At 46.2% G+C, this 26,054-nt stretch overlaps 1 protein-coding gene and 1 long non-coding RNA gene across 5 annotated transcripts; one reads left to right on the forward strand and one right to left on the reverse strand.

Annotated features, from left to right (window-relative positions):
• Positions 1-220: 220 nt before the first annotated feature.
• On the reverse strand, positions 221-3,993 carry LOC128575229 (uncharacterized). Its single transcript, XR_008376954.1, has 4 exons — positions 3,755-3,993; positions 3,401-3,531; positions 2,807-2,888; positions 221-507 (listed from the first exon to the last, which is right to left on the reverse strand). It is a non-coding gene; the product is annotated as an uncharacterized LOC128575229 (long non-coding RNA).
• AADACL3 (arylacetamide deacetylase like 3) lies at positions 2,911-17,716 on the forward strand. Of its 4 annotated transcripts, XM_053576710.1 has the most exons (5): positions 3,058-3,184; positions 3,657-3,718; positions 8,598-8,814; positions 10,758-10,821; positions 14,341-17,716. In XM_053576710.1, exons 3-5 carry the CDS (start codon positions 8,631-8,633, stop codon positions 15,113-15,115), a joined length of 1,023 nt encoding a protein of 340 aa, XP_053432685.1. In that variant the 5' UTR covers positions 3,058-3,184; positions 3,657-3,718; positions 8,598-8,630; the 3' UTR covers positions 15,116-17,716. The 4 variants fall into 4 exon arrangements, with proteins under 4 accessions (XP_053432683.1, XP_053432685.1, XP_053432684.1 ...); XM_053576708.1 differs by lacking the exon at positions 3,657-3,718 and having other exon boundaries at positions 2,911-3,184; XM_053576709.1 differs by lacking the exons at positions 3,058-3,184; positions 8,598-8,814 and adding an exon at positions 3,426-3,550.
• Positions 17,717-26,054: the final 8,338 nt, after the last annotated feature.

Here is a 26,054-nt window from a genome sequence, read left to right on the forward strand (position 1 = left end):
ACCCCAATTTTGAAAGAAGTTCAATTGTGGATAAAATCTATCAAACAGCATGAGACTATTTCAGATTGTATATGAATCCCGCACATTGTACCCCTTGATTGCACTAATGTACACAGCTATGATTTAACAATAAAAATAAATAAATTAAAAAAACATCTATCAAACAGCATCACGGGCTATAGAGAAATCTTTCATGAAAGGAAGAATCAATGAATGTGGCAAACTTCATTGTTGTTTTATTTTAAGATATTGCTGGCTCGGCACCTGTGGCTCAAGCGGCTAAGGCGCCAGCCACATACACCTGAGCTGATGAGTTCAAATCCAGCCCAGCCTGCCAAACAACAATGACGGCTATGACCAAACAATACCCGGGCGTTGTGGCAGGTGCCTGTAGTCCCAGGTACTTGGGAGGCAGAGGCAGGAGAATCGCTTGAACCCAGGAGTTGGAGGTTGCTGTGAGCTGTGATGCCATGGCACTCTACCTGGGGCAACAGCTTGAGGCTCCGTCTGAAAAAAAAAAAAAAAGAGAGAGAGGAAATTGCCACAATCACCCTGCCTTCCGTGGCCACCACTCTGATCAGACGGCATCTGCCAACATTGAAGCAGGATTCTTCACCCCCAGAAAGACTACAAGTCACTGAAGACAGACATGATCATTATCATTTTTAGCAATAAAGTATTTTTTTTTTTTTTTCAGGGACAGAGTCTCACTTTGTTGCCTTCGGTAGAGTGCCATGGCATCACAGCAACCTCCAGCTCTTGGGCTTAGGCGATTCTCTTGCCTCAGCCTCCTGAGTAGCTCGGACTACAGGCACCTGCCACAATGGCTGACTATTTTTTTGTTGTTCTTGCAGTTTGTCTGGGGTCTGGTTCGAACCCGCCACCCTTGGTATATGAGGCTGGCGCCCTAGTCACTGAGCCACAGGCATTGCCTACAATAAAGTATTTTTGAAGTAAGGGATGTGGCTGGGTGTGGTGGCTCACACCTGTAATCCTAGCACTCTGGGAGGCTGAGGCGAGTGGATTGCCTGAGCTCACAGGTTGGAGACCAGTCTGAGCCAAAGCGATTCCCCACCTGTAAAAATAGCCAGGCATTGTGGCGGGCGCTGATAGTTCCAGCTACTTGGGAGGCTGAGGCAAGGGGATCACTTGAGCCCAAGAGTCTCAAGTGCTGTGTGAGCTATGTCTCCATAGCACTCTACCGAGGGTGACAAAAGGAGACTCTCAAAATAAATAAATAAAGTAAGGGATGTGCATTTGTAGACACAATGATATTATACACTTAATAGACTACAGTGTGGCATTATAACTTTTTGTTGTTGTTGTTTTGGAGATAGAGTCTCACTCTGTTCTCAGGCTAGAATGCAGTGGCCTCAGCCTAGCTCACAGCAACCTCCAACTCCTGGGCTCAAGTGATCCTCCTGCCTCAGCCTCGCGAGTAGCTGAGAGTACAGGCGCCCGCCATAACACTGGCTAATTTTTCTAATTTCAGTAGAGACAGAGTCTTGCTGTTGCTCAGGCTGGTTGCAAACTCCCAAGCTCAAGCACTCCTCCCACCTCAGCTTCTCAGAGTGCTAGGATTACAGGTGTGAGCTACTGCGCCGGACCTAGGTTTTCTATTTTTAGTAGAGACAGGGTCTTTCTCCTCCTCAGGCTGGTCTCAAACTCCTGAGCTCAAGCGATCTGCCTGCCTCAGCCTCCTGAGTAGCTCAGACTACAGGTGCCCACCATGACACTGGCTAAGTTTTCTATTTTTAGTAGAGACAGGGTCTCGATTTTGCTTAGGCTGGTCTCAAACTCTGGAGTTCAGGGGATACTCATTCCTTGGCCTCCCAGAGAAGGGCTGGGTTTGAACCTGCCACCCTTGGTATATGGGGCTGGTACTCCATATTGATTGGGGTGATTGTGGCAATTTCTTAAAATAAGACAATGAAGTTTGCCACATTGATTGATTCTTCCTTCTTACAAGTGTCAGCCACGGTGCCCAGTCTAACCCTATATGCACTGAGAAACAAAAAAAATTGTGTGATTTGCTTAATTGTGGTATTTACTTTCTTGAGGTAATTTGAAACTACACCTGCAATATCTCTGAGATACGCCTGCATTTTGTAATCACTGAAAGTTACGTGAAGGGTCAAATGGATTGACGTGGATAATGCCAAGAGCAAGTTACAGAGAACGTGTCACATATGATCCCATGTAAGCACATGTGTGCGTGCCACACCTCTGATGCAGCCGCCATCCCAGGGGGAGTCCTATCATTATCATCCTTATTTTACAGGTTTGGAAACTGAGGCTTAGAGAGTGTAAATAACTCGCTCAGGATCAGAATGCTGGCATTTGCCAGAGCCAGGATTCAAAGCCAAGTATTGCTAATGCAGGTTTCTCAACCTTGTCACTGCTGAAATCATCGGCCTGGGTAACTTAGTCGTGGGACTGGCCTGTGCCCTGTGGGACGTTTAGCAACCCCTGGCTTCTAGCCATGAGATGCCAGGGCCACTGCCCCTTCCCTGAGCTGCAACAACCAAAAATGTTTCCAGACTTTGCCAGGATATCTTCTGGAAGGTAAAAATCTCCCCTGTTTGAGAACCACCTGTTTGAGAACCTCCCACCCCTGAGGGAGGCAGGAGACACACCAGATACAGTCATGGTTACTAATGATGTCAGAATTTACCATTAGGGGAGATTTTGAACAGTGACAGCAACCTGGAAAGGTAAGTGAGCTCAGTGGTTCCTGCTTTACGATAAAGAGGACTGAGCCTGGGTGTTTGTTCGTTCATTCAACAGATGTTTGCTAAGCACCTACCAAGTGGCAAACCGGGATCCATCCAGCTTCTGGGGCTGAAACAGTACACAGTGAAAATCCTTGTCCTCCCAGAAGTGACTTTCTACAGACAATAAACAAACGGGTAAAGAATGTGGTAATACTAAAGGCCAGACAGAGTCAGTGGTGGGGAATGGGGCCAAGGAATGCTGGTGAGGGTTTAAATTTTAAACTAAGTGTCCAGGGACCACCTCCCAGGTAAGGTGACATTTGAGCTGAGACTGGTGGGAGATGAGGGAGGGAGTCTGGCCCCAGTCCCCATCTGGGGAGGCATGGTGCACAGAGGACAGCAGATGCAAAGGCCCTGGGGCCCCCACGGTGACTGAAGGACAGCAAGACTTGCTGAAGCAGAATTGGGGGGTGAGTGATGAGGACTGAGGGCAAGTGGAGGGAATCATTTTTGCAATATCCACTGGGACATGGTGACCTCTCCAAGGCCATTTCTAGCAGCAGTGCCAAGATTTAAAGCGGAACTCTAGAACTTAGTTTACCAGCTGGATCAGGCCAGATGGGCCACTATCTCTTCTGCAAGGGCCCTGTCCTAGAAAGACATTCTCACCTGAGGCTATGACTCACCTGGGCTGGCCAATGTTTGTCGGATATGGAGAGGTGGGAGGGCAGGTGGCGACACATAAGTGGAAGAAACTACTGGCTGCAAACCATGTGCTCACGAGCCTCTGAGGAGCACAGCTTCCTCTCGGCCTCCTCTGAGTTAGAAACAGCATGGTAATCCTGGGCCTGGCTCTCCTCTCCGCTGCGGCCTGCATTTTCTCATTGGGGGTCGGGCTGTGGGTAATCTGCACCCATTTTCTCACTGCAAACATCCCTGCAGCTATCAGCCACCCTGTGAAACTGCGGGTCCTCCACTGTATTTTTCTGCTGTTGGTGACATGGGTGAGTTTGGGGCTTGGGTTGGGGAAAATCACATACCAGAAGCTTCTATTGAATTAATACTGGTGTCATGAGGCCTGCAGTAGGGCTGATAGCATGTTCTCAATCCTGAATAATCCCTGTTAGGTGGTTTGCAGCCTCTCACAGTGTTTCTGAAGCTGGACGGGGCTGATACCTGCAAAACACAAGGAAGAGCTTGTTTTCTTGTTTAACAGATGGAAAAAAAAAGACCAGTTCTCTCCCCTACCTGTCTCCTGTTTGAATTTTTTTGTTTTGTTTGTTTACTCCAGCCCAGGTTCTGGGCTAATGTTTTATTATGTATTTGTTTTTGAGTCAGAGTCTTTCTCTTTCACCCAGGTTAGAGTGCCCTGGTGTCAACATAGTTCATGGCAACTTCAAATTCCTGGGCTCAAGCAATTCTCCTGCCTCAGCCTCCTGAGTAGCTGGGACTATAGGCACCTGCCCCAGTGCCTGGCTAATTTTTCTATATATATATATATTTTTTTTTTTTTTTTTTTGAGACAGAGTTTCAAGTTGTCACTTTGGGTAGAGTGCCATGGCGTCATAGCTAACAGCAACCTCCAACTTGGGTTCAAGCAATTCTCTTGTCTCAGTTTTTCTATTTTAGAGATGGGGGGGTGGGGGTCTCGCTTTTGCTCAGGCTGGTCTTGAACTTGGGAGCTCAAGCAATCCACTCACCTTGGCCTCCCAGAGTGCTAGGATTACAGGTGTGAGCCACCACGCCTGTACTAATTTTTCTATCTGTTGTAGAGAACAGGTCTTCTATGTTATTCAGGCTGGTCTCAAATTCTTGGCCTCAAGCGATCCTCCTACCATGGTCTCCCAGAGTGCTAGGATTACATGTATGAGCCACTTTAACCCACCTATTTTTTTTTTTTTTTTTTGGTGGGTGGAATATATCTTTCATTTCATTTTATTAATTTTTTTAATTAAATCATAGCTGTGTACATTAATGCAATCATGGGGTACCATGCACTGGTTTTGTATACAGTTTGAAATATTTTCATCAAACTGGTTAACATAGCCTTCCTGGCATTTTCTTAATTATTGTGTTAAGACATTTATATTCTACATTTAGTAAATTTCACACGTATCCTTGTAAGATGCACCGTAGGTGTGGTCCCACCAATCACCCTCCCTCCACCCGTCCTCCCCTCTTCCTGTTCCTCTTTCTTTCCCCTTTCCCCATATTCTTAGGCTATAATTGGGTTATAGTTTTCATATGAATTAGTTTCCTAGTAGGGCTGAAAACATCCTTGAGATACTTTGCTAAGAAGAATATGTTCCAGCCCCATCCATTTTTTTTTGAGACAGAATCTCAAGCTGTCACCCTGGGTAGAGTGCTATGGTGTCATAGCTCACAGCAACCTCCAACTCAGGCTCAAGCGATCCTCTTGCCTCGGTTTTTCTATTTTAGTAAACATGGGTCTTGCTCTTGCTCAGGCTGGTCTCAAACTCGTGAGCTCATAATCCACCTGCCTCGGCCTCCCGGAGTGCTGAGATTACAGGTGTCAGCCACTGTGTCCATTTTTTTTTTTTTTTATTGAGGTAAAAAATATATATGACATTTGCCATCTTTACCATGTTTAAGTGTACAGTTCATTGGTGACACATACACTTACATTCTTCACAATGCTTACCATCTGTGAGGCTGGGAAGATAGGAATGAATTTTTATGAATCTTTGGGCCCAATTTCTTTTCTTTTCTTCTTCTTCTTTTTTTTTTTTTGTTGAGACAGAGTCTCACTCTGTTGCCCTCGGTAGAGTACTGTGGGCGTCACAGCTCACAGCAACCTCAAACTCTTGGGCTCAAGCCATTCTCTTGCTTCAGCCTCCCTGTAGTTGGGACTATAGGCGCCCGTCACAATGCCTGGCTATGTTTTTGTCATTGTTGTTTAGCAGGCCCAGGCCAGGTTTGAACCCACCAGTCCCACTGCATGTGGCCGGCGCCCTAACCACTGAGCATAGGTGCTGAGCCGTGGGCCCCAATTTCTATCTACCTGCTAGCTAGAGCCAGAACCCGCCCCCCACACACACATAAAGAAACAAGTAGTAAATTAGTGAGAAAAAAACAGAATTTGGTTTCAAGAAAAAATTTGGTTGCTTTTGAGAAATGGAAAACTGTTTAGGTAATATAGTTGGACTCTGCTTCTTGTTCCTGGCGCGTGCGATTTATTAAAATACATGTAAATAACTCCTGGTAAGAACTGTGTCACTGTTGCTGGTATGGACTCATTGCGCTTTTCCAGAGGGTTGTCAGAAATTGAATATAGAAAATGCTTTTCCTATGTTTCTTACATAATGAGGAGTGATGGCAAACACCTCTTCTCATGAGAAAGTGTGGATGGGGGCCTGAGGGGGGCTCCCCTCCAGGTCTGCTTTTACAAGGCGTGAGGGTTGGGTCCTGAGGTTGTCTTGGCCTTGATTCTCACAGTCTACAGTCTGGGTTCCCAAGGGGCATTTGGTGGGGACTCTACAAATGAAGTTATCTGGAGGGTATATTACAATGCCTGGCTTCTAGTTAAACGAATACTGGAGTATTTATGGAGTGAGTCTTCCAGCAATATAAACCGTTGTTGCTATTTGTTGATGCATTTATTTTTCTACTCAAGGATGTGTTAGGTGCCTGCTAGGTGTCATGCACCCTCGCTGGACTCTTAGGGTCCACGATGGCAGGTGGCAGAATCAAAGTCCCAGACAGGTGTCTGCCTTCAGGAAGTCTCACGGCAGTGGGGGTGGGGTGGGGCGGAGAGGCGGCCAAGAAACCCACAAATAGATAAGCTACAAATAAGCAGCTTTGGCCAACACAACAAGGAAGACAAAACCGGGCGGTGGGGCAGAGCGAGGCTTCTCACCTGGGGTTCCCGGAGCCCCGGAGGTGACAGAATGCAAAGGATCCGGGAATTTGGATGGGGGCATCAAAATGACCCCATTATTCATGACTGACCTCAAATGGAAAAGTAGCATTTCCTTCCATTAGGAATGAAGTCAAGACACTGTAACCGGACAGCAGGAGTGTGACTTTGTCGTCAAGAGGAGTCAGGGATATTTGCCCAACATAGTAAATCTGTTATAGATATCAAGGAAAATCTCGTATTCTCCTAGGAATCTTTGAAACTAGGGTGGCATCAGACTGGCAGCTAGATCTTCTTACCTGCTGTGCTAATAAGGAAGCACATTTATTATTACATCATATACTATTTCAATATTTTGATAACTAAATAAAATTGCCTTCCCTTGTAATCCCATGTAGTTTGTGTATTCAAAATGTTCTGAGCTAGCATTCTGGGAGGCCAAGGTGGGAGGATTGGCTGAGCTCAGGAGTTTGAGACCAGCTTGAGCAAGAGCAAGACCCCATGTCTACTAAAAATAGAAAACTAAAAATAGAGCCAGGTGCCTGTACTCCCAGCTACTCTGGAGGCCGGGGCAAGAGGAACACTGGAGCCCAGGAGTTTGAGGTTGCTGTGAGCTATGATGCCACGGGGTTCTACTGAGGGTAACAAAGTGAGACTCAAAAAAAAAAAGAAAATGTCCTGAGATGAGGCCCACAGGTTTCACCAATGGCCAGAACCCTCTGGCCAGAGAGGGAGAGCTCACTTTGTTTGTTTATTTATTTAAAAAAATTTTTTTTATGAGAGAGAAGCAAATCCTGGGACCTGAGGTCAGAAAGAAAGTGTAAGAAGTCATAAAGCAACACAATCGAGTAGAACCTGAACTTGCTGCGGCCATGTGCACGCACACAGTTGGAGGTGTGTGTATGTGAGTGAGTGTGTGTAAAAGGGGAACACATATATTGATTTCACCTACTTATTTATTCTTTTTTTTTTTTTTTTTTTTTTGAGACAGAGCTTCAAGCTGTCACTCTGGGTAGAGTTGTTGTTTGACAGGCCCCGGGCTGGCTTTGAACCCACCAGCTCTGGTGTATGTGGCTAGTGCCCTAGCCGCTTGAGCTACAGGTGCCAAGCCTATTTATTTTTTATTGTGCAAACTTTAGAGGTATGCCAAAGAAGATCCAAGGGTGTAAGGAAAGCCTGTGTGCCTGCCCTGGGGCATTGATGTCACCTATTCCTGGTGAGGCTTCTTTCATCTGTACCACCACCTTTCCCCTCGTTCTTCTTTTCTTAAGAAGTAAATCTAGGGCTCGGCACCCATAGCACAGTGGTTACAGTGCCAGCCACATACACTGAGGCGGCAGGTTTGAACCCACCTGGCCAGCTAAAACAATAATGACAACAGCAACAGGAAATGGCTGGGTGTTGTGGCTGTGGTCCCAGCTACTTGGGAGGCTGAGGCAGGAGAATCGCTTAAGCCCAAGAGGTAGAGATTGCTGTGAGCTGTGACGCCACAGCCCTCTACTGAGGGCGACATGGTGAGACTCTTTCTAAATAAATAACATAAAATAAAATAGTTAAAAGAAGTAATCTAGGACCTTGTATTATTTTGTTAAAAAATACTTCAGTAGGTATCTTCAAAAGATATGAACTCCCCTTTTGGCCTTTATTAAAAAAAAACTACCATACAGTTAGCTATAGATGTTTCGGGGTGGCCAGGTTGGCTGGGCTCAGGAAGGCCCCCCTGAAAGTAGGGGGGTTGAGGTCCAGGAGGAGCAGGCCCTGGCAGAGAGGTTCCAGGTAGGTAGAGGCACTGTCACAGGTGGCCAGGAGGCTGGCTCGTTGCAGCTGGGGGGTAAGACATCAGGGAGAGGGCTTGGGTGGGGGCCCTGAGGGGTTGGCCAGGGCTGGTCCCGCCGGGCTGCAACTTCCCAAGACTCCTCTCTCCACCTGCGGAGGGTGGATGTGGCAGAGGACTCCGGCCCAGGTGGAAATCCTTCTCGACTCTTTTCCTGTCCTCTCTCCGATAGGGGCAAATATTTGAGAAGCTGCGAATCTGTTCCATGCCCCAGTTTGTCCGTTTCATACACAATCTGAGGCCACTGAAGAAGGACCCGGATGTCGTGGTCACAGATCTCCGCTTTGGGACCATCCCCGTGAAGCTGTACCAGCCCAAGTCCTCCATCTGCACCCCCAGGCCTGGCATTATTTACTTCCACGGGGGCGGGACCATGATGGGGAGCCTGAGTAAGAGCGCCTTTCCTCTGACCTCCGGGAGGGTGCAGGTTGCCTCTTAACCTAAAAGAGTGGTCATCTTCCTGGGGCTTACGTGCCCCTACTATAACTAGGGAGCACCAGTGCAGCTAATGGTTTCCAGATCATTCAAGAGGCAAAAATATGAAATGTGTACCATCATATGGACATAGTCTTTACTTCAGTGTAATTAAGGGTGCTGTCATGTAATGATACTGTAAATGTAGTCCTTCATGCATGCATATACATATGCATATAAGTATTATTATATATGTATTATGAAATACACATAACATCAAATGCATCATTTTAGAATAGTATTGGTGGGTGGATCACCTGAGCTCAGGAGTTTGACACCACTCTCTAAAACTAGCTGGGTATGGCGTCAGGGGACCTGTAGTTCCAGGTACTTGGGAGGCGGAGGCAAGAGGATCCCTTGAGTCCACATGCTACGGTGCTCTACCCAGTGTGACAAAGTGTGATTCTATCAAAATAAATAAATAAATAAAAATAAAAAGATAGCACCAGTGGCACTTAATGCATGTTGTACAACAGATACCTCTATTTAGTGGGAAATAAAGTATTTTATTTTATTTTTTGAGATCAGGTGTTGCCTGGTCACTCAGACAGCAGTGTGGTGACATCATCAGAACTCACATCATAACTCACTGTAGCCTTAAACTCCTGGGCTCCTATGATCCTCCTGCCTCAGCCTCCTGAGTAAATGGGACTATAGGTATGTACCACCATACCCAGCTAATTAGAAACTTTTTTTTTTTTTTAGAGATGGGGTCTCACTGTGTTGTCTAGGCTGGTTTTTAACTCCTGGCCTCAAGCGATCCTCCTGCCTTGGCCTCCCAAAGTGCTGGGACGACAGATGTGAGCCACCCAGCCTAGGATATATAAATGAAAATAATCAAAATACTTTGTTCCATATCAGGAATTTTATGAGACAAATTCTAGTACAGACTAACAGGAATATTTGCAAAAAATTAATGAGAAGAAAAACTCGAGACAATTTTATTACCTTAATTTGCTTCTCTGCAACTTACAGGGGGAAACACCTTCATTTGGTTTTAATAGTGCTTTCTAATCTGTCCAAAGTCAAGGTCCCAGTGTAGCTGACTTTGAGAATAAGGGGTTTAATACAATGGTGGTTTTGGTTCAGTCTATATGACACTATTTATTAATTATCACTATTTATTAATTGATATTTATCAATATTAATACTTACATGGCAGGCACGATACAAATTATCTCATTTAAGCCCCAAACAGCCCAACAAGGTAAATATTGTCATTATCCTCACCTTGCAGACAAGGAAATCAAGCCTTAGAGAGGTTCAGTGACTTGCTGGGCATTATTTTAGCTCCAACTAACAGGAGGTAAAGGCTCAGGGCCTGTAGCACAGTGGCTACGGTGCCAGCCACATACACCAAGGGTGGCAGGTTTGAATCTGGCCCGGGCCAACTAAATGACAACGGCAACTGCAATAAAAAATAGCCGGGCGCTGTGGCGGGGGCTTGTAGTCCCAGCTACTTGGGAGGCGGAGGCAGGAGAATTGCTTAGGCCCAAGAGTTGGAAGTTGCTGTGAGCTGTGATGCCACAGCACTCTACTGAGGGCAGCATAGTGAGACTCTGTCTGAACCAAATAAAGAGAGGTAAAGCCAGGATTTGAACTCCAGTCTATCTGAATCCAGAGTTTACACCCTAAACCACTGTTCTACAAAGTTTCTGAGATATTTTTGGTGAATTGTAGAATTTGTTGGGGTGGGCTGTGTATCTTAGGGAGAGCTGTTCTGTTAGCACCACGGAGATGAATCAACGAGAAGGCAGAGAGGAAAATCTAGTCAGGGTGCACCCTGGTGCCCTGTCTGCAGGACACCCCGCTGGCAAAGCAAACCTCCTAGTGAATGCTAAAAAACTTTATTTTCCAGAAACCCACCATGGCATATGCTGTCTTTTGTCCAAGAAGAGTGACTCTGTGGTTTTGGCAGTGGGGTGAGTAAAGGGGAGAGGGGTGGGGAGGTGGCAGGGGGCCAGGCTCTGATTTGGAGAGATGTGGGGTGGGAATGGAGGGCAGGTGGCAGCTGAAGGAAGACGAGGAGCAGGGGCTAGAAAGGAGGGGAGGGGGAGGAGGGACGGAGAGGTGAAGAAGGAGGGACTGCTTCCTTCGCGCCAGGACCCTTGGGGGTGTTACATAGAGTCATTTTGTGCAGCCTCCCATTTGGAAGCTGGGTGGGAAGAGGTCTTGTTTAAGCAGATAAGGTGCAGAGCTTCACCATGTGGACTCTTTGGGGTGGAATAGCTCTTCTTTGGACAAAACAGCCCTACACATTCCAGACACTTAGCATCTCCCTCTGCTAAATGCCTGCGGTGCCCGGGTTCATCCCTAGGACAACTGCAAACTCTGCCCCTATCTATTTCTAAGTGCTTAGAGCCTCAGAGAGGGCGTGGTGGGCACTGAATAGAGGGAGTCCTGGGCTGGGTCCTCCCTGGGTCTCCTGTCTTGCTGACACCTCATCACACGGGTGATCCTCCTGATTAAGCTCTTCCTTCAGTTTCTTTTAAATACACATACAGTGGCCTGGTGCTGTGGTGCACACCTGTCATCCTAGCACTCTGGGAGGCTGAGGCAGGTGGATTGCTTGAGCTTCAGAGTTCAAGACCAGCCTGAGCAAGAGCAAGACCCCCATCTCTACTAAAACTAAAAAAAATGAGCTGGGTTTTGTGGTGAGCGCCTGTAGTTCCAGCCACTTGGGAGGCTGAGGCAAGAGGATGGCTTGAGCCTAGGAGTTTGAGGTTGCTGTGAGCTGTGATGACACCATGGCACTCTACCTAGGGTGACAGAGTGAGACTCTGTCTCAGTAAAAATAAAAAATAAATTAAAAAATACACATGTAGGAAAGAAATACCAGTTGCCAATGTCTTGGTGGGGATACATTTCCCAGCTTTCTTAGTTGAGGAGAATAAAAAATAAAGATGTAAGTAACGATGAGAGGGTTGGGAACTAGACACACCCTTCCCTTTACAGTTCTGGGCTCAGTGTGATCTCTGCAGTGGGATGGACATCTCCACCCAGTCGCTGGCGCTGCACACCTTACCCTTCCAGTTGTGCCAAATCATGAGAACATCTGTAGAACAGGCAAGAAAATCTCTGCCAGAAGGTTATTTTCTGAATCCAAGGTAGATAGGATTTTGGAGCCAAAAAGCATTTGCTGTCCCAGCATTGACTATTCCAGGGTGGCCTGGAAGGTGCCAGAATGGAAATGGCTGGGAGAAAATTTCCCTGTCGGTCTCATAGAGTGTTTCCTTTAAAAACAAATGTTGTAGCCAGCATTTAAAAATGATGACATTTTGGCTGGATGCAATGGTGCACGCCTGTAATCCTAGCACTCTGGGAGCCTGGGGTGGGTGGATTGCTTGACCTTATGAGCTTGAGAACAGCCTGAGCAAGAGCAAGATGCCATCTCTAAAAATAGCTGGGTGTTGTGGTGGGCACCTGTAGTCCCAGCTACTCAGGGCTGAGGCAAGAGGATGGCTTGAGCCATCAGGAGTTTGAGGTTGCTATGAGGTAGGATGCCGTGGCACTCTGTTGCAGGTGATTGAGTGAGACTCTGTCTCAAAAAAAAAAAAAAGATGACATTTTTCACAAAATCTGGATTTCTGGAATCTCTTGAGAAAATGGGAAGGTCTATAGCAATGCCAGACCGGCCTGGCAGCAGTGGCCTCGAGTTGGCACAGCTTATTTGGAAGAGTGCTATCTTTCTTCAGTGGTCCTTGCTTAATGTCATTGGCAGGTGTTTGGAATTTAAATGAAACCAATTTTACCATAGGTGAGGTGACAAATTTGTAAAGAGTTAAGTTCCTATAGCATATTTCTGGTCACCAAAACATTACTAAACTTTTGGGCAGCACCTGTGGCTCAAGGAGTAGGCCACTAGCCCCATATACTGGAGGTGGTGGGTTCAAACCTGGCCCCAGCCAAAAACTACAAAAAAAAAAAAAAAATTACTAAACTTTTAAATGAAGACCAAAGATTTGTAATACTGTATTAAACATTGAAATAAACGTGAGCTGTACATACAATTAAGAAAGATTAATCAGGCCCGGGTGCAGTGGCTCACGTCTGTAATCCCAGCACTCTGGGAGGCCGAGGTGGGTGGATTGCCTGAGCTCATGGGTTCGAGACCAGCCTAAGTAAGAGCAAGACCCCATCTCTAAAAATAGAGGTGGGCGCCTGTAGTCCCGGCTACTTGGGAGGCTGAGGCAAGAGAATCGCTTGAGCCCAGGAGTTTGAGGGTGCTGTGGGTTATGAAGGCCATGGCACTCTGCCGAGGGCAATAAAGTGAGACTCTATCTCAAAAAAAAAAAAGATTAATCAAAGCGAGATAGTTATTTACCCCCCTTTTGGTGAATCGGTGACTGCTGGTGGTGGTAGTAGTGGTAGGTTCAATCAGGGAATAAATGTTTGCAAAGGGAAAATTGAGCCCTTCCCATTCCCACGGAGTTCAAAAACAAACCACCACTAATGAGGTGGGCTCTGTGGACACCTTCATATTGTATTGTTTATAGTCATGTATGATTATGTATACTTTATGCATTTTTATTTTACAGTCATTTTTTCTTTTTTTACAGTTTCTGGCTGGGGCTGGGTTTGAACCCGCCAACTCAGGCATATGGGGCCAGCGCCCTACTCCTTTGAGCCACAGGCGCCACCCCCTTTATAGTCATTTTTTTCATATTCCTTCATTTATGCGTCTTCCAGCCCACTTATTCCACTTCAGAGTCATGGGTGGCTGGAACTTTGCCTGGCAGCTCAGAGCACAAGGCAGAAGCCAACCCTGGGCCAGACGCCGTCTCCTCGCAGGGCACAGTCACACCCACACTCTCTCAGATGAGGACAATTTAGACAGGCCAGGGAATATAACTTGCAGATCGTCAGGGTATGGGAGGGAACCGGCATAGCCAGAGAAAACCCACACAGACACGATCAGACTCTGCACACACAGTGGCCCTGGCTGGGGATCGATTTTTTTTTTTCTCTTACGATGAAACAATGTTGAACAAAAACAATATTATTTGAGGACCTGCTGTATTTAAGTCTACAGGATCTCCCCACAGATCTGTGGCCATGGCAGGATTAGATTACAATCAAAGTCCATGCAAGCCTGGAAGTTGCTCATAAAAGAATTATGAAAGAGGAAGCCAGGAGCAGGGAGAGGGGAGAGGCAACATCAGACGGGACTGGTGTCGGTGATGTTTAAGTCATTGGCCAGCAGGTAGATGTGTCACAGCCGGTCCCCTGACAGAGCACTGAGACCCCACTTACTGAGCATGAGTGCCAGGCATGAGGGCTTGACATCTGTCATCTCATTGATGCCTCCCACCCAACTTCACCTGCTGGTTTTCAGAAAGGGAAGTTAATGGAAGAAATCTGGGCTCAGAGATGCTAGGCGCAGGTATTTTTAGCTCTGCCAGGCTAGTGAATGTAAATGGAGTCCCTTGGTTCCTTTTTAGATACCGCCTGTTACCCAAGTTCAAGTTCCCAGTGCCTCTAAGAGACTGCACCGTGGCCACTATCCACTTCCTGAAGTCCCTGAAGGCGTATGGGGTGGATCCAGCGCGTGTTGTGGTCTGTGGCGACAGTGTGGGAGGCGGAGTGGCAGCGGTGATTTGTCAGCAACTCGTGGACCATCCAGAGCTGCCCCGGATTCGTGCCCAGATTCTGATCTGTGCTTTCCTCCAATCCATAGACTTCCAGCTCCCTTCCTGCCAGCAGAACTCTGAGGTCCCGCTCCTCCAATGGAATACTCTCTTCTACTGCATTTCTTGTTTCCTGGATTTCAGCCCTTCCTGGGAAGATACCATCAGGAAAAATGCTCATTTGCCTGCCAGTGTCTGGGAAAAATATCGCAAGTGGTTGGGACCAGAAAACATTCCAGAGCGGTTTAAGAAGACAGGATACAGGGCAGTGCCCCCCGCACCCCTCAATGAAGATGCTTACCTGGAGACCAATATTATTCTGGATTCAAAGTGCTCGCCCCTGATTGCAGAAGATCACATCATATCCCGGCTCCCAGAAGCTTGCATCGTGAGCTGTGAATATGACGCCATCCGTGACCATTCGCTGTTGTACAAGAAGAGGCTGGAAGACCTGGGTGTGCCTGTGACCTGGTGCCACCTGGAGGATGGTTTTCACGGAGTGCTCAACACCATTGACTTGGGCTGGTTGTATTTCCCCAGCTCCATGAGGATTATGAATGTGCTAGTCCATTTTATAAAGGGGTTGTGACCGACTTTCTTTCCTGCTGGCCCCCAAGGGCGCTTTCCACTGTCAACCAGCCTCCTGTGGGACTCTCAGGGGTCCTCAAACTTTTTAAACAGGGAGCCAGTTCACTGTCCCTCAGACCGCTGGAGGGCTGGACTATAATTAAAAAAAAAAACAACTATATAATAGCCGGGCGTTGTGGCGGGCGCCTGTAGTCCCAGCTGCTCGGGAGGCTGAGGCAAGAGAATCGCCTAAGCCCAAGAGTTAGAGGTTGCTGTGAGCCATGTGACGCCATGGCACTCTACCCGAGGGCGGTACAGTGAGACTGTCTCTACAAAAAACAAACAAACAAAAAAAACAACTATGAACAAATTCCTATACACACTGCACATATCTTATTTTGAAGTAAAAAAAAAAACGGGAACAAATACAATCACACCGCCGCATGTGGCCCGCGGGCCGTAGTTTGAGGACCCCTGGTTTAGGTGGTTCTGAGTAGGGATGGGGGTGGGGTAGAGGTTGCTCTTGGCTTCCTCCAGGTCTGAGTTCTAGAACCACACGGTGCATGCTCCTAATGTCAGGAGGAAGGCAGTTGAAGAGACAGGTTTGGGGGCTGGGGGTGGGGGTCTCTGTGCATGCTCCCTGTTGGGGAAGCCTGAGCTGGATTGGCCTATAATGAGGGTTGCTCACCGTGGTAGAGTTCAGACTGCCCAGGTCAATCCAGACTGTGTGTGACAGAAGTGTCTGGCAGCTGGGCCTTAGAATAACACAGGTACATCACACACCATCTCCTGAGGCTTCTCCAATGTGGCTCAGAGGTGGGGGCTCTGATATTCTGGGCTGCTGGGTGGTGGTGGTGGCAGAGAAACTGGGCTCACCTTCCTCCTTTGGGGGGGGAGGCACAAAGACACTTTTCCCGCTGTTTCCCAGCTTCTCCGCTTAGAGTCTCAACTGCCTGGGCTGGAAGAATTAAGACAGAATGGATAGATTTTCTTTGTTTTTAAATTTCAGATTAATACGAGGGTACAAATGATTAGGTTACATAGTTTGTGTTTCTAAGGTAAAGTTCGAGTTGCAGTTGAGTCCTTCATCCAGGGCGTATGCTGTATACCCTGACATTGTGCCTGTTAGGTAAGAGCTCACCAATCCCCCTGTCCCCTCCCCTTTCCCCACTCTGTCCTCTCCCTCTTAAAGACACTTGTTTTTCTCTCATGGGTGTGTACTTGTTTTTCTATTGGTTTCATATTAGTACATTGAATACTCGATTTTCCAGTCTTGTAATACATTACTAAAAAGAAGGTGCTTCAACTTCATCCAGGTTAATACAAAAATGTAAATTCTCTATCTTTTTTTTTTTTTGATGGCTGGTTAGTACGATGGATAGATTTTCCATAGTGGTGGGCACCTAGTGGCAGATGAAGACAGCTGGGAGCTGGAACTGGGGGAGTTCTGGAGCTCCTGGGTTAAAGTTCAGCTTCTAATCAAGGGCCCAAAAGCAATGTTATGCCTTCAAAGAGAGGAATTGGGAGGCAGGCTGAATCTTGAGCCAGAGACCCATGAAGGCTGAGCCTAACCAACTCAACCTGGTCCCTGGAGGGAAATCAAGAGACAGTCAAGGGCGGCGCCTGTGGCTCAGTGAGTAGGGCACCGGCCCCATATGCCGAGGGTGGTGGGTTCAAACCCAGGCCTGGCCAAACTGCAACAAAAAAAAAAAAAAAAAAGAGAGACAGTCAAAGGGACAGAAGATGTGTTAGTGAGAACTACCTCTATTTCAAGACATGGAGCCAACTCAAGTTGGCCTCAATCAGAGAGAGAATATATTGGCTTTGGTCACGATTAATTCTAGGCCTCTATCAGGCAAGATTTGATCCAGGAGCCCACATCTGCCATCAGCTGTCTTCTCTTTTCTCTGCTCCTCTGTCCTCTGCATCAACTTCCCCTTTGGCCCTCCATGTGGTGGCACTGACAGCTTCCTGCTTACATTCTCCCCGAGTTAAGTTCATTATTATGGACTTTTCTCATTCTCAGCAATCCCAGCAAAAACTCTTTGTAACTGGATGGTTCTGTTGGCTTTCTGAGCAGTGTGTCCAGTTGCTACAACCAAGGGAATGGACTATTCTGACTGACCAGGTCCAGGTCCTATGCCCTCCAGTTCCACCTGGTGCTTGGACTGAACATGGGGGAGTGAATGGTTCCTTCTGATTGTGGGGTGGACATCAACTCTTGCTCTGCTACAGAAGCTAAATTGGATTCTGAGTTAAGGTACTTAGAAATGATAAGAGATGTCCAGGACCACAGGGCAAGCTGACCAAATAAAAATTCCTTTGAAAGGGATGTTCAGCTTTGTAGATTTGACTATATCCAGGTATATAGCAGAAAGGTAAGACTGAATAATGCTTGATGCAGAATCTGAACTTCCCGTTTACCTATATATTATGTTTATTTGTAAGGGTATAACGCAAAGGGAACATTTTTGTGTTTAAAGTTAACTACAGCTGTGCTGTGAAGAGAGTTCTTTATAAAGATTAATAGGCTCCTAGAACTTTAGTTTAAAATGTAAGATAGAAAAATATTGGATATTTGAAGCCATTGTTAATATATTTCTATTGCAGTATCCTTAAAAAGAAAAAGAAAGGGGGGGGGAAAGAAAGGGATGTTCAGGAGCCCATGCTGGCCCCAGCTGGTCTTTAGGAGGCTCTGCTCCTGGTTGATCAGTGGACTTTCTAGGCCAAGATTTAAGCTGATTGCACATAGAACTCTGTGCATGCCCTTAACTTGTTTTCAGTTGAACTACTGTGCTGAAATCAGGGAGAGGAAGGAATCTCAGCGGGTGCTTTCTTTTGCTATATATGTATATATTTTCAATTTGGTGTGGTTTTGTTTTTTTAGGGGGTGGCTTCTTGATCACAGCTGACCAGCAGGTGGGCTTGTTGGAGAAACAGGAGCCACCTCCCGAAAACGCATCCTGTGGTGGCCATTCAGGGGTTGGAGAGCATTGGCAACCAAGGAGCATGGTCCTTTCTGAGACAGGCCTCTGCGGGGAGGCTGGTAATTTGGCTTTTCTTGTTTCATCCCTGGTCCTGGAGGTGGGTGGAAGAACATGAGCTGTCCTCTGGAGAGAAGGGGTGGTGAGGAGTTGGTGAGCCACCGGAGGACCATTCCCAGTGGTGATGAATGGATTACACTTTGAGAGGCTGGGTGTGTCCCTGGGGGAACTAATTTCTACAGTGGCTTCTTTCTGTAGATCATGGGAGAAATAAAGCACTTTCACTCAATGACTAGATAATAAATTTAGGGACTAAGGCTCCACTCTGCTCCTTTGTCATGTCATCGCTATCCTTCCTGCAATCCCCTCATGAGGCTCAGACAGTGGAAAAGGGGAGAAATGAACGTTCACTGGTGATGGGCACAGTATTGGGCTGTTTAAATCTGCCCCCTTGTGTGTTCCTCACGTGAACCCTACAAAGTAAGAACAAGCACATCTATGGGACATTGCAGGTTCAATGGCAGACCCCCTAAATAGAGCAAGTCACATAAATATTCTGGTTTCTCAGTGCATATAATATTTTATATTATACTGTAGTCTATTAAGTGTGTAACAGAATTATGTCTAACACAATAGTGTACATATCTTAATCTAAAAACACTTTATTGCCAAAAAAATGCTAAAGATCAGGTGGTGCCTGTGGCTCAGTGAGTGGGGTGCTGGCCCCATATACCGAGGGTGGTGAGTTCGGACCCAGCCCCGGCCAAACTGCAAAACAAAACAACAACAAAATGTTAAAGATCATCTGAGTCTTCAGGGAGTGGGAGTCTTTTTGCTGATGGGCGGGGGGTGAGGCAATCAGAGTCACCCTGCTGATGGCTACTGATTGATCAAAGTGGCAATTTTTTTTTAATAAGATAACAATGAAGTTTGCCATATTGCTTGATTCTTCCTTTCATGAAAGATTTCTCTGTAGCACGTGATGCTGTTTGACAGCATTTTACCCGCAGCAGAACTTCTTTCAGAATTGAAGGCTCGGCGCTCTTAGCACAGTGGTTATGGTGCCAGCCACATACACTGAGGCTGGAGGGTTCAAACCTGGCCCTGGCCAGCTAAACGACAATGACAACTGCAACAAAAAATAGCCGGGTGTTGTGGTGGGTGCCTGTAGTCCCAGCTACTTGGGAGGCGGAGGCAAGAGAATTGCTTAAGTCCGAGAGTTTGAAGTTGCTGTGAGCTGTGATGCTACAGCACTCTACCAAGGGCGACATAGTGAGACTCTGCTCAAAAAAAAAAAAAAAAAATTGGAGTCAATCCTCTCAAACCTGCCACTGCTTTATCAATTAAGTTTTGTAACATTCTAATCCTTCATTGTAATGACAACAATATTCATGGCATCTTCCCCAGGAGTAGATTCCATATCAGGAAACCACTTTCTTTGCTCCCCCATAAGAAGCAAACTCCTCGTTCATTCAAGTTTTATCATGAGATTGCAGCAATTCAGTTCTGTCTTCAGGCCCTGCTTCCTGGCTCTCTTGCTGTTCCCACCGCACCTGCAGTTACCTCCTCCTCCACTGGAGTCTTGAACCCCTCAAAGTCACCCATGAGGGTCAAAAGCAACTTCGAAACTCCTGTGAATGGTGATTTTGTGTGTGTGTTTTAGACAGAGTCTTGTTTTGTCGCCCTCAGTAGAGTGCCCTAGTGTCACAGCTCACAGCAACCTCAAACTCTTGGGCCCAGGCAATTTTCTTGCCTCAGCCTCCCAAATAGCTGGGACTATAAGCACCTGCCACAAGGCCTGGCTATTTTTAGAAATGAGGTCTTGCTCTTGCTCAGGCTGGTCCCGAAACTGCGAGCTCAGGCAATCCACCCACCTCAGCCTCCCAGAGTGCTGGGATTATAGGCACGAACCACTACGTTCAGCCCCCTTTGGTGATAATCTGATCTCGCACCATGACTTATGAATATTGTTCATGGCATCTAGAATGGTGAATCCTTTCCAGAAGGTTTTTTTTTTTTTTGCAGTTTTTGGCCGGGGCTAGGTTTGAATCCGCCACCTCCAGCATAGGGGGCTGGCTCCCTACTCCTTTGAGCCACAGGTGCCGCCTCTTTCCAGAAGGTTTTCAATTTACTTTTCCCAGATCCATCAGAGTAATCACTATCTACGGCAGATATAGCTGTATGAAATACATTTCTTAAAGATTAAGATTTGAAAGTCAAAATTACTCCTTAACTCATGGGTTATAGAATGGATATCGTGGGCTCGGCACCCGTAGCTCAGTGGTTAGGGTGCTGGCCACATACACCAGGGCTGGCAGGTTCAAACCCAGCCCGGGCCAGCTAAACAACAATGTGACAACTATAACATAAAAAATAACCGGGAGTTGTGACAGGTGCCTATAGTCCCAGCTACTTGAGAGGCTGAGGCAAGAGAATTGCCTAAGTCCAAGAGTTGGAGGTTGCTATGAGCTGTGATGCCACAGCACTCTACTAAGGGCAACATAGTAAAACTCTATCTCAAAAAAATAAAAGAATGGATGTTGTGTTAGAAGGCATGATAACAACATTAATCTCCTTATACATCTCCATCAAAGCTCTTGGGTTATCACGTGCATTGTCAATAATAGTAATATATTGAAAGGAATTTTTTTTTTTTTTTTTCTGAGCAGTAGATCTCAACAGTGGGCTTAAAACATTCAGTAAACCATGTTGTAAACAGATGTGTCATCTGGGCTTTGCTTTTTTCATTCATAGAACAAAGGCAGAGTATATTTCACATAATTCTTAAGGGCCCTAAGGATTTTCAGAATGAACGTTGGCTTCAACTTAAAATCACCAGCTGTATTAGTCCCCAAGAAGAGTGTCATAGTTGAAGCTTTGAAGCCAAGCACTGACTTCTCCTCTCTCGTGATGAAAGTCTTAGACGGCATCTTCTTCCAAAGGAAGGCTGTTTCATCGACATTGAAAAGCTGTTGTTTGGTCTATCTACCTTCATCAGTGATCTTAACCTCCGTCATCTGGATAACTTACTGCAGCTTCTAACTTGTTACACTCACTGCTTAATGTTGTACTCACGTGTTACTTGTTTCCCTAACCCTCATGAACTCTTCTCTGCTGGCTTCTTACTTTTCTTCTGCAGCTTCCTCACTTCACTCAGCCTTTGTAGAACTGAAAAGAGTTAAGAGTCTTGCTGTGGGTTAGGCTTCTTGGGCTTAAGGGGATGTTGTGGCTGGTTTGATCTTCTATCTAGACCACTGAAGCATTCTACGTATCAGCAACAAGGCTGTTTCACTTTCTGATTGCTCATGTGTTCACTGGAGTGGCACTCTTAATTTCCTTCAAGAGTTTTTCCTTTTGTGTTCACTATTGGCTATATGGCACAAGAAGCCTCGCTCTTGGCCTACATCAGCTTTTGACACGGCTCCCTCACTAAACTTATTTTGCTTTTGATTTTGAGTGAGACTCTTCCTTTCAACTTGAAGATGTAGAGGGCATTGTAGGGTACTAACTGGACTAATGTCAATATTGTCGTGTCTCTAGGAATAGGGAGGCTGAGGAGATGTGGGGAGAGTGGGTTGGCTGGTCAGTGAAACAATCTGAACACACAATACTTACTAAGTTTGCAGCCTTATATTGGTACAGCTCTTGATGCCTCAAAACAATTACAATAGTAACATCAGGCTGGCACAATGGCTCAAGCCTGTAATCCCAGCACTCTGGGAAGCTGAAGTGGCTGGATCAAAGGAGCTCAGGAGTTGGAGACCAGCCTGAGCAAAAGTGAGACCCTATCTCTAAAAAATACTTGGGCGTTGTGGTGGGCGCCCGTAGTCCCAGTTACTTGGGAGGCTGAGGCAAGAGAATCACTTCAGCCCAAGAGTTTGAGATTGCTGTGAGCTATAACACTATGCCACTCTACCCCAGGGCGATCAAGTGAGATTCTGTCTCAAAAAAAAAAAAAAAGTAACATCAAGGATCACTGATCACAGGCTTGGAGCCCATAGCTCAATGAGTAGGGCACCAGCCACATACACCAAGGCTGGCAGGTTCAAGCCCGGCTGGGACCTGCTAACCAATGTCAACTCCAACCAAAAAACAGCCAGGTGTTGTGGCGGGTACCTGTAATCCCAGCTACTCGGGAGGCTGAGGCAAGAGAATAGCTTGAGCCCAAGAGTTTGAGGTTGTGCTGTGAGCTGTGTTGCCATAGCGCTCTACCGAAGGTAACATAATGAGACTCTGTTTCAAAAAAAAAAAGGAATCACTGATCAAAGATCACCTTTTCAGATACAATGATAATGAAAATATTTGAAATATTGCATGGATGACTGAAATGGGACACTGAGACATGAAGTGAGCTCATGCTGTTAGGAAAATGGTGCTGATAGACTCGCTTGGCTTGGGGGTTGCCACAATTGCCAATTTGTAAAAAAAAAACAACAAATTGTGAAGCACAATAAAGCAAAGTACAATAAACTAAGGTATGTCTGTGTGTTTTTTTTTTTTTTTTTTTTTAGACAGAGTCTCACTCTGTCACCCTCAGTAGAGTGCTATGGTATCATCATAGCTGATAGCAACCTTGGACTCTTGGGCTCAAGCAATCCTCTTGGCTCAGCCTCCCAAGTAGTTGGGACTACAGGTGCCCACCACAATGCCCAGTATTTTTTTTTAAAGAGATGGGGTGTCACTCTTGCTTAGTCTTGTCTCAAACTCCTGAACTTTAGGCAATCCACCTGCCTTGACCTCCCAAACTGCTGGGATTACAGGTATGAGCCACTGCACCTGGCCCTATGTCTGTGTTCTCTCTCTCTTTTTTTTTAGAGACAGTCTCACTTTATTACCCTGGATAGAGTGCTGTGGTGTCACAGCTCACAGCAACCTCCAACTCCTGGGCTTAGGTGATTCTCTTGCCTTAACCTCCCGAGTAGCTGGGACTACAGGCGCCCCCCACAATGCCCGGCTATTTTTATTGTTGAAGTTCGGCTGGGTTTGAACCCACCACCCTCAGTATATGGGGCTGGCACCCTACCCACTGAGCCACAGGCACTGCCCCCTATGTCTGTGTTCTTAAACCCACTTTACAGATGAAAAATCTGAGGCCTAGAGAGATTAATAACCTCATTCATTTTCTTTCTCTTTCCATGTGAGCTAAAGCAGCTGGTTAAGTAGATTGCCCAAGGCCATGTTGTTGGACCCACCCTGCTCATTGCCACTCTGCTCTGCCTAAAAGATCTTCACTGCTTTGCCCTATGGTCCATTAGCCCAGGATTGCACCTCTTTTCCTTCCCAGACACTACTGAGCCACATGATCTTAGCTGAGTCATTTCCTTTCCAGCAAGTTGTCAGCTACTATCTGATCTGAGTCAAGTTGATAAAGTCAAGTATTTTTGCTCCGTGGTTTCCTTTCCTATCTGAATGGCTTTGAAATTGGTCCCCTTGTGGTCACCAAGGAGTCTGTCTGTCAGTGCATAGCTGAGATGTTCAAGTGACACCATGCAGGGGAGGTGGGCAGCCACACATCTATAAGCCGAGACACTGGGGAGTATTTCAGTAAATCACTGGAGCTTCCCCAGAAAAATCTGCCAGTTAGCGCAGGGCAAGCACCATTTAAGAAAGGACGGTGAGCTGCAGGCCAGAGCGCTTTCTATAATCAGTAGGTGATTAAGGATGAGGTCTGAGACAAAGTTGAAATATTAGCAAAATTTGGGCCCTGCAAGTGGCTCATACCTGTAATCATAGCATGCTGGGAGGTGGAGGCAGGTGGATTGCCTGAGCTCAGGAGTTTGAGACTAGGCTGAGCAAGAACGAGATCCCCATTTCTACTAAAAATAGAAAAATCAAGGGCTGTGCTTGGTGGCTCATGCCTGTAATCCCAGCACTTGGGAGGCTGAGGTGGGTGGATTGCCTGAGCTCACAGGTTCAAGACCAGCCTGAGCCAGAGTGAGACCCCTGACTCTCAAAAATAACTGGGCATTGTGGCAGGCATCTGCAGTCCCAGCTACTTGGGAGACTGAGGCAAGAGGATCACCTCAGCCCAAAAGCTTGAGGTTGCTGTGAGCTAAGACACCGTGGTACTCTACTAAGGGTGACCAAGTGAGACTCTGTCTCGAACAAAAAGAAAAGAAAAAAAAAAAGAAGAAGAAAAATCAGCCAGGAGCAGTGGCAGGTGTCTGCGGGTCCAGGCTGCTCAGGAGGCTGGGGCGAGAGGATCACTTGAACCCAGGAATTTGAGGTTCCTCTGAACTAGGTTGATGCCATGGCAGTCTAGCCTGAGTGACAGAGTGAGAGTCTGTCTCAAAAAAAAAAAAAAAAAGAAAAAGAAATTAGCAAAAATTTTGTCTGCCTCTCTTCTCCCCACTTCCCTCAGATACTCCTCATCCACCCAAGACTTCCCTGCGTCCTGACCTCAGACTTTGTCTCCTGTCTCTCTGCTCCAGAGTGACCGCTTGCTCCCTCCCCTTATTCGTGAGGCTAGGATGGGCTAGTTAGTATAGGTCAGGTGCAAGGACAAATAGCCCCACAATCTGGTGGCCTATGGTAGCAAAGCTCTATTTCTTGCTCACATTACACTTTACACGGTCCTCATGGGTCAACTGTAGCTGTGCCCCACCTATGTCTGCCCCAGGACCAGTAGATGAATGGGGCAGTATTTATCGGAAATGTCCCCAGTCCCGTGGCAGAGGAAAAGAACATGGTGAATCATATAATACCAGCTCTCCGAGCTGCTGCACACCTTTCATTGGCCAGAGCAGTCACATGATCAAGCGTGATGCTGATGGGAGGGAGAAACATAATTCCCCTCAGAGAGAGGCGGCAGATGTTTTTGGACAATTTTAAGCTTACCACACTCTTGATCATAATATTTCCACTTCCTGTCTTTCTAAAAATGAATTTTATTTATTTATTTTTTTTTTTTTGAGGCCGAGTCTCACTTTGTCACCCTCTGTAGAGTGCTGTGGCTTCATAGCTCACAGCAATCTCAAACTCTTGGGCTTAATTGATTCTCTTGCCTCAGCCTCCCAAGTAGCTGGGACTACAGGTGCCCGCCACAACGCCCAGCTATTTTTTAGAGACGAGGTCTCGCTCTTGCTCAGGCTGGTCTCAGACTCGTGAGCTCAAGCAAGGCACCTGTCTTGGTCTCCTAGAGTGCTAGGATTACAGGTATGAGCCATCCTGCCTGGCCCTTTCTAAAAATTAATTTTAAATTATACGTGATCTACAAATACACTCTCCTTTGAAGTAAAACCTTAAAATATCAGTGATATGGCTAAAGTCCCTTTTGACTGCCCTCCCCTCCAAATCTTTTCCCTTTCATTTATACCCATATATCCGCTTTTACCTTTCTTGAAGGAGGGGTGTGATTTTCTAAATCCTTAAAGCCTGTTTCTATGCATTAAATGATACGCACCCACAGGAAATATAAAGTATTAATTTTGTTGTTTGACTTTGCCATATACTGTTACATAATAGATGTTATTCTGTACATGTTGTTGTGAAACTTGAGTTTTTATTTTTTAACCCAACAATTTATCTTAGGCATGTAGTCTAATAAAAATGGATCCATTGTACTCTTTTTAGCTATTGCATAGAATTCCAGAGTATGGTTTTTATCCATTCCCTACCCAGGGACACAGTTGGTCTATTTCCAGTTTCTCAAGGTGACAAATCTGTAGTCAGCGTTTCTGCACACACCTGTTTCTGCAAGTCAGATTCTCTGTGATAGATTCAAGAAGAACAATTAGCTGGGCACATTTGAAGTGTTGGTAATTCTACCAAAATGCCTTTCTCATTCCCTTTTTATAGCAGGTCTCTCTCAGTTGGGAAGGAAGTAGACAGATTGGGGCAACTAATGCCTAAAGCAAAAAGAGAATTGATTGGCTTAGCAACTGGTAAGGTGGGACAGAGTTGGCATGGCCTGTTTTTACCTTTAATATTCCTGCCTCTGTTTAACAAAGCAAAGGTTGCCGGAGTGAGCACTGGCTC

This window comes from Nycticebus coucang, chromosome 22 (assembly GCF_027406575.1).
Source record: "Nycticebus coucang isolate mNycCou1 chromosome 22, mNycCou1.pri, whole genome shotgun sequence".
Lineage (NCBI taxonomy): Eukaryota > Metazoa > Chordata > Mammalia > Primates > Lorisidae > Nycticebus > Nycticebus coucang.

Coding starts and splice junctions, on each gene's coding strand:
- AADACL3 (XM_053576707.1), top strand. CDS start 3,548: ATGGTAATCCTGGGCCTGGCTCTCCTCTCCGCTGCGGCCTGCATTTTC. Junction 8,815..10,757: donor GACCATGATGGGGAGCCTGA/GTAAGAGCGCCT, acceptor TTTATTTTCCAG/AAACCCACCATGGCATATGC. Junction 10,822..14,340: donor TCTGTGGTTTTGGCAGTGGG/GTGAGTAAAGGG, acceptor GTTCCTTTTTAG/ATACCGCCTGTTACCCAAGT.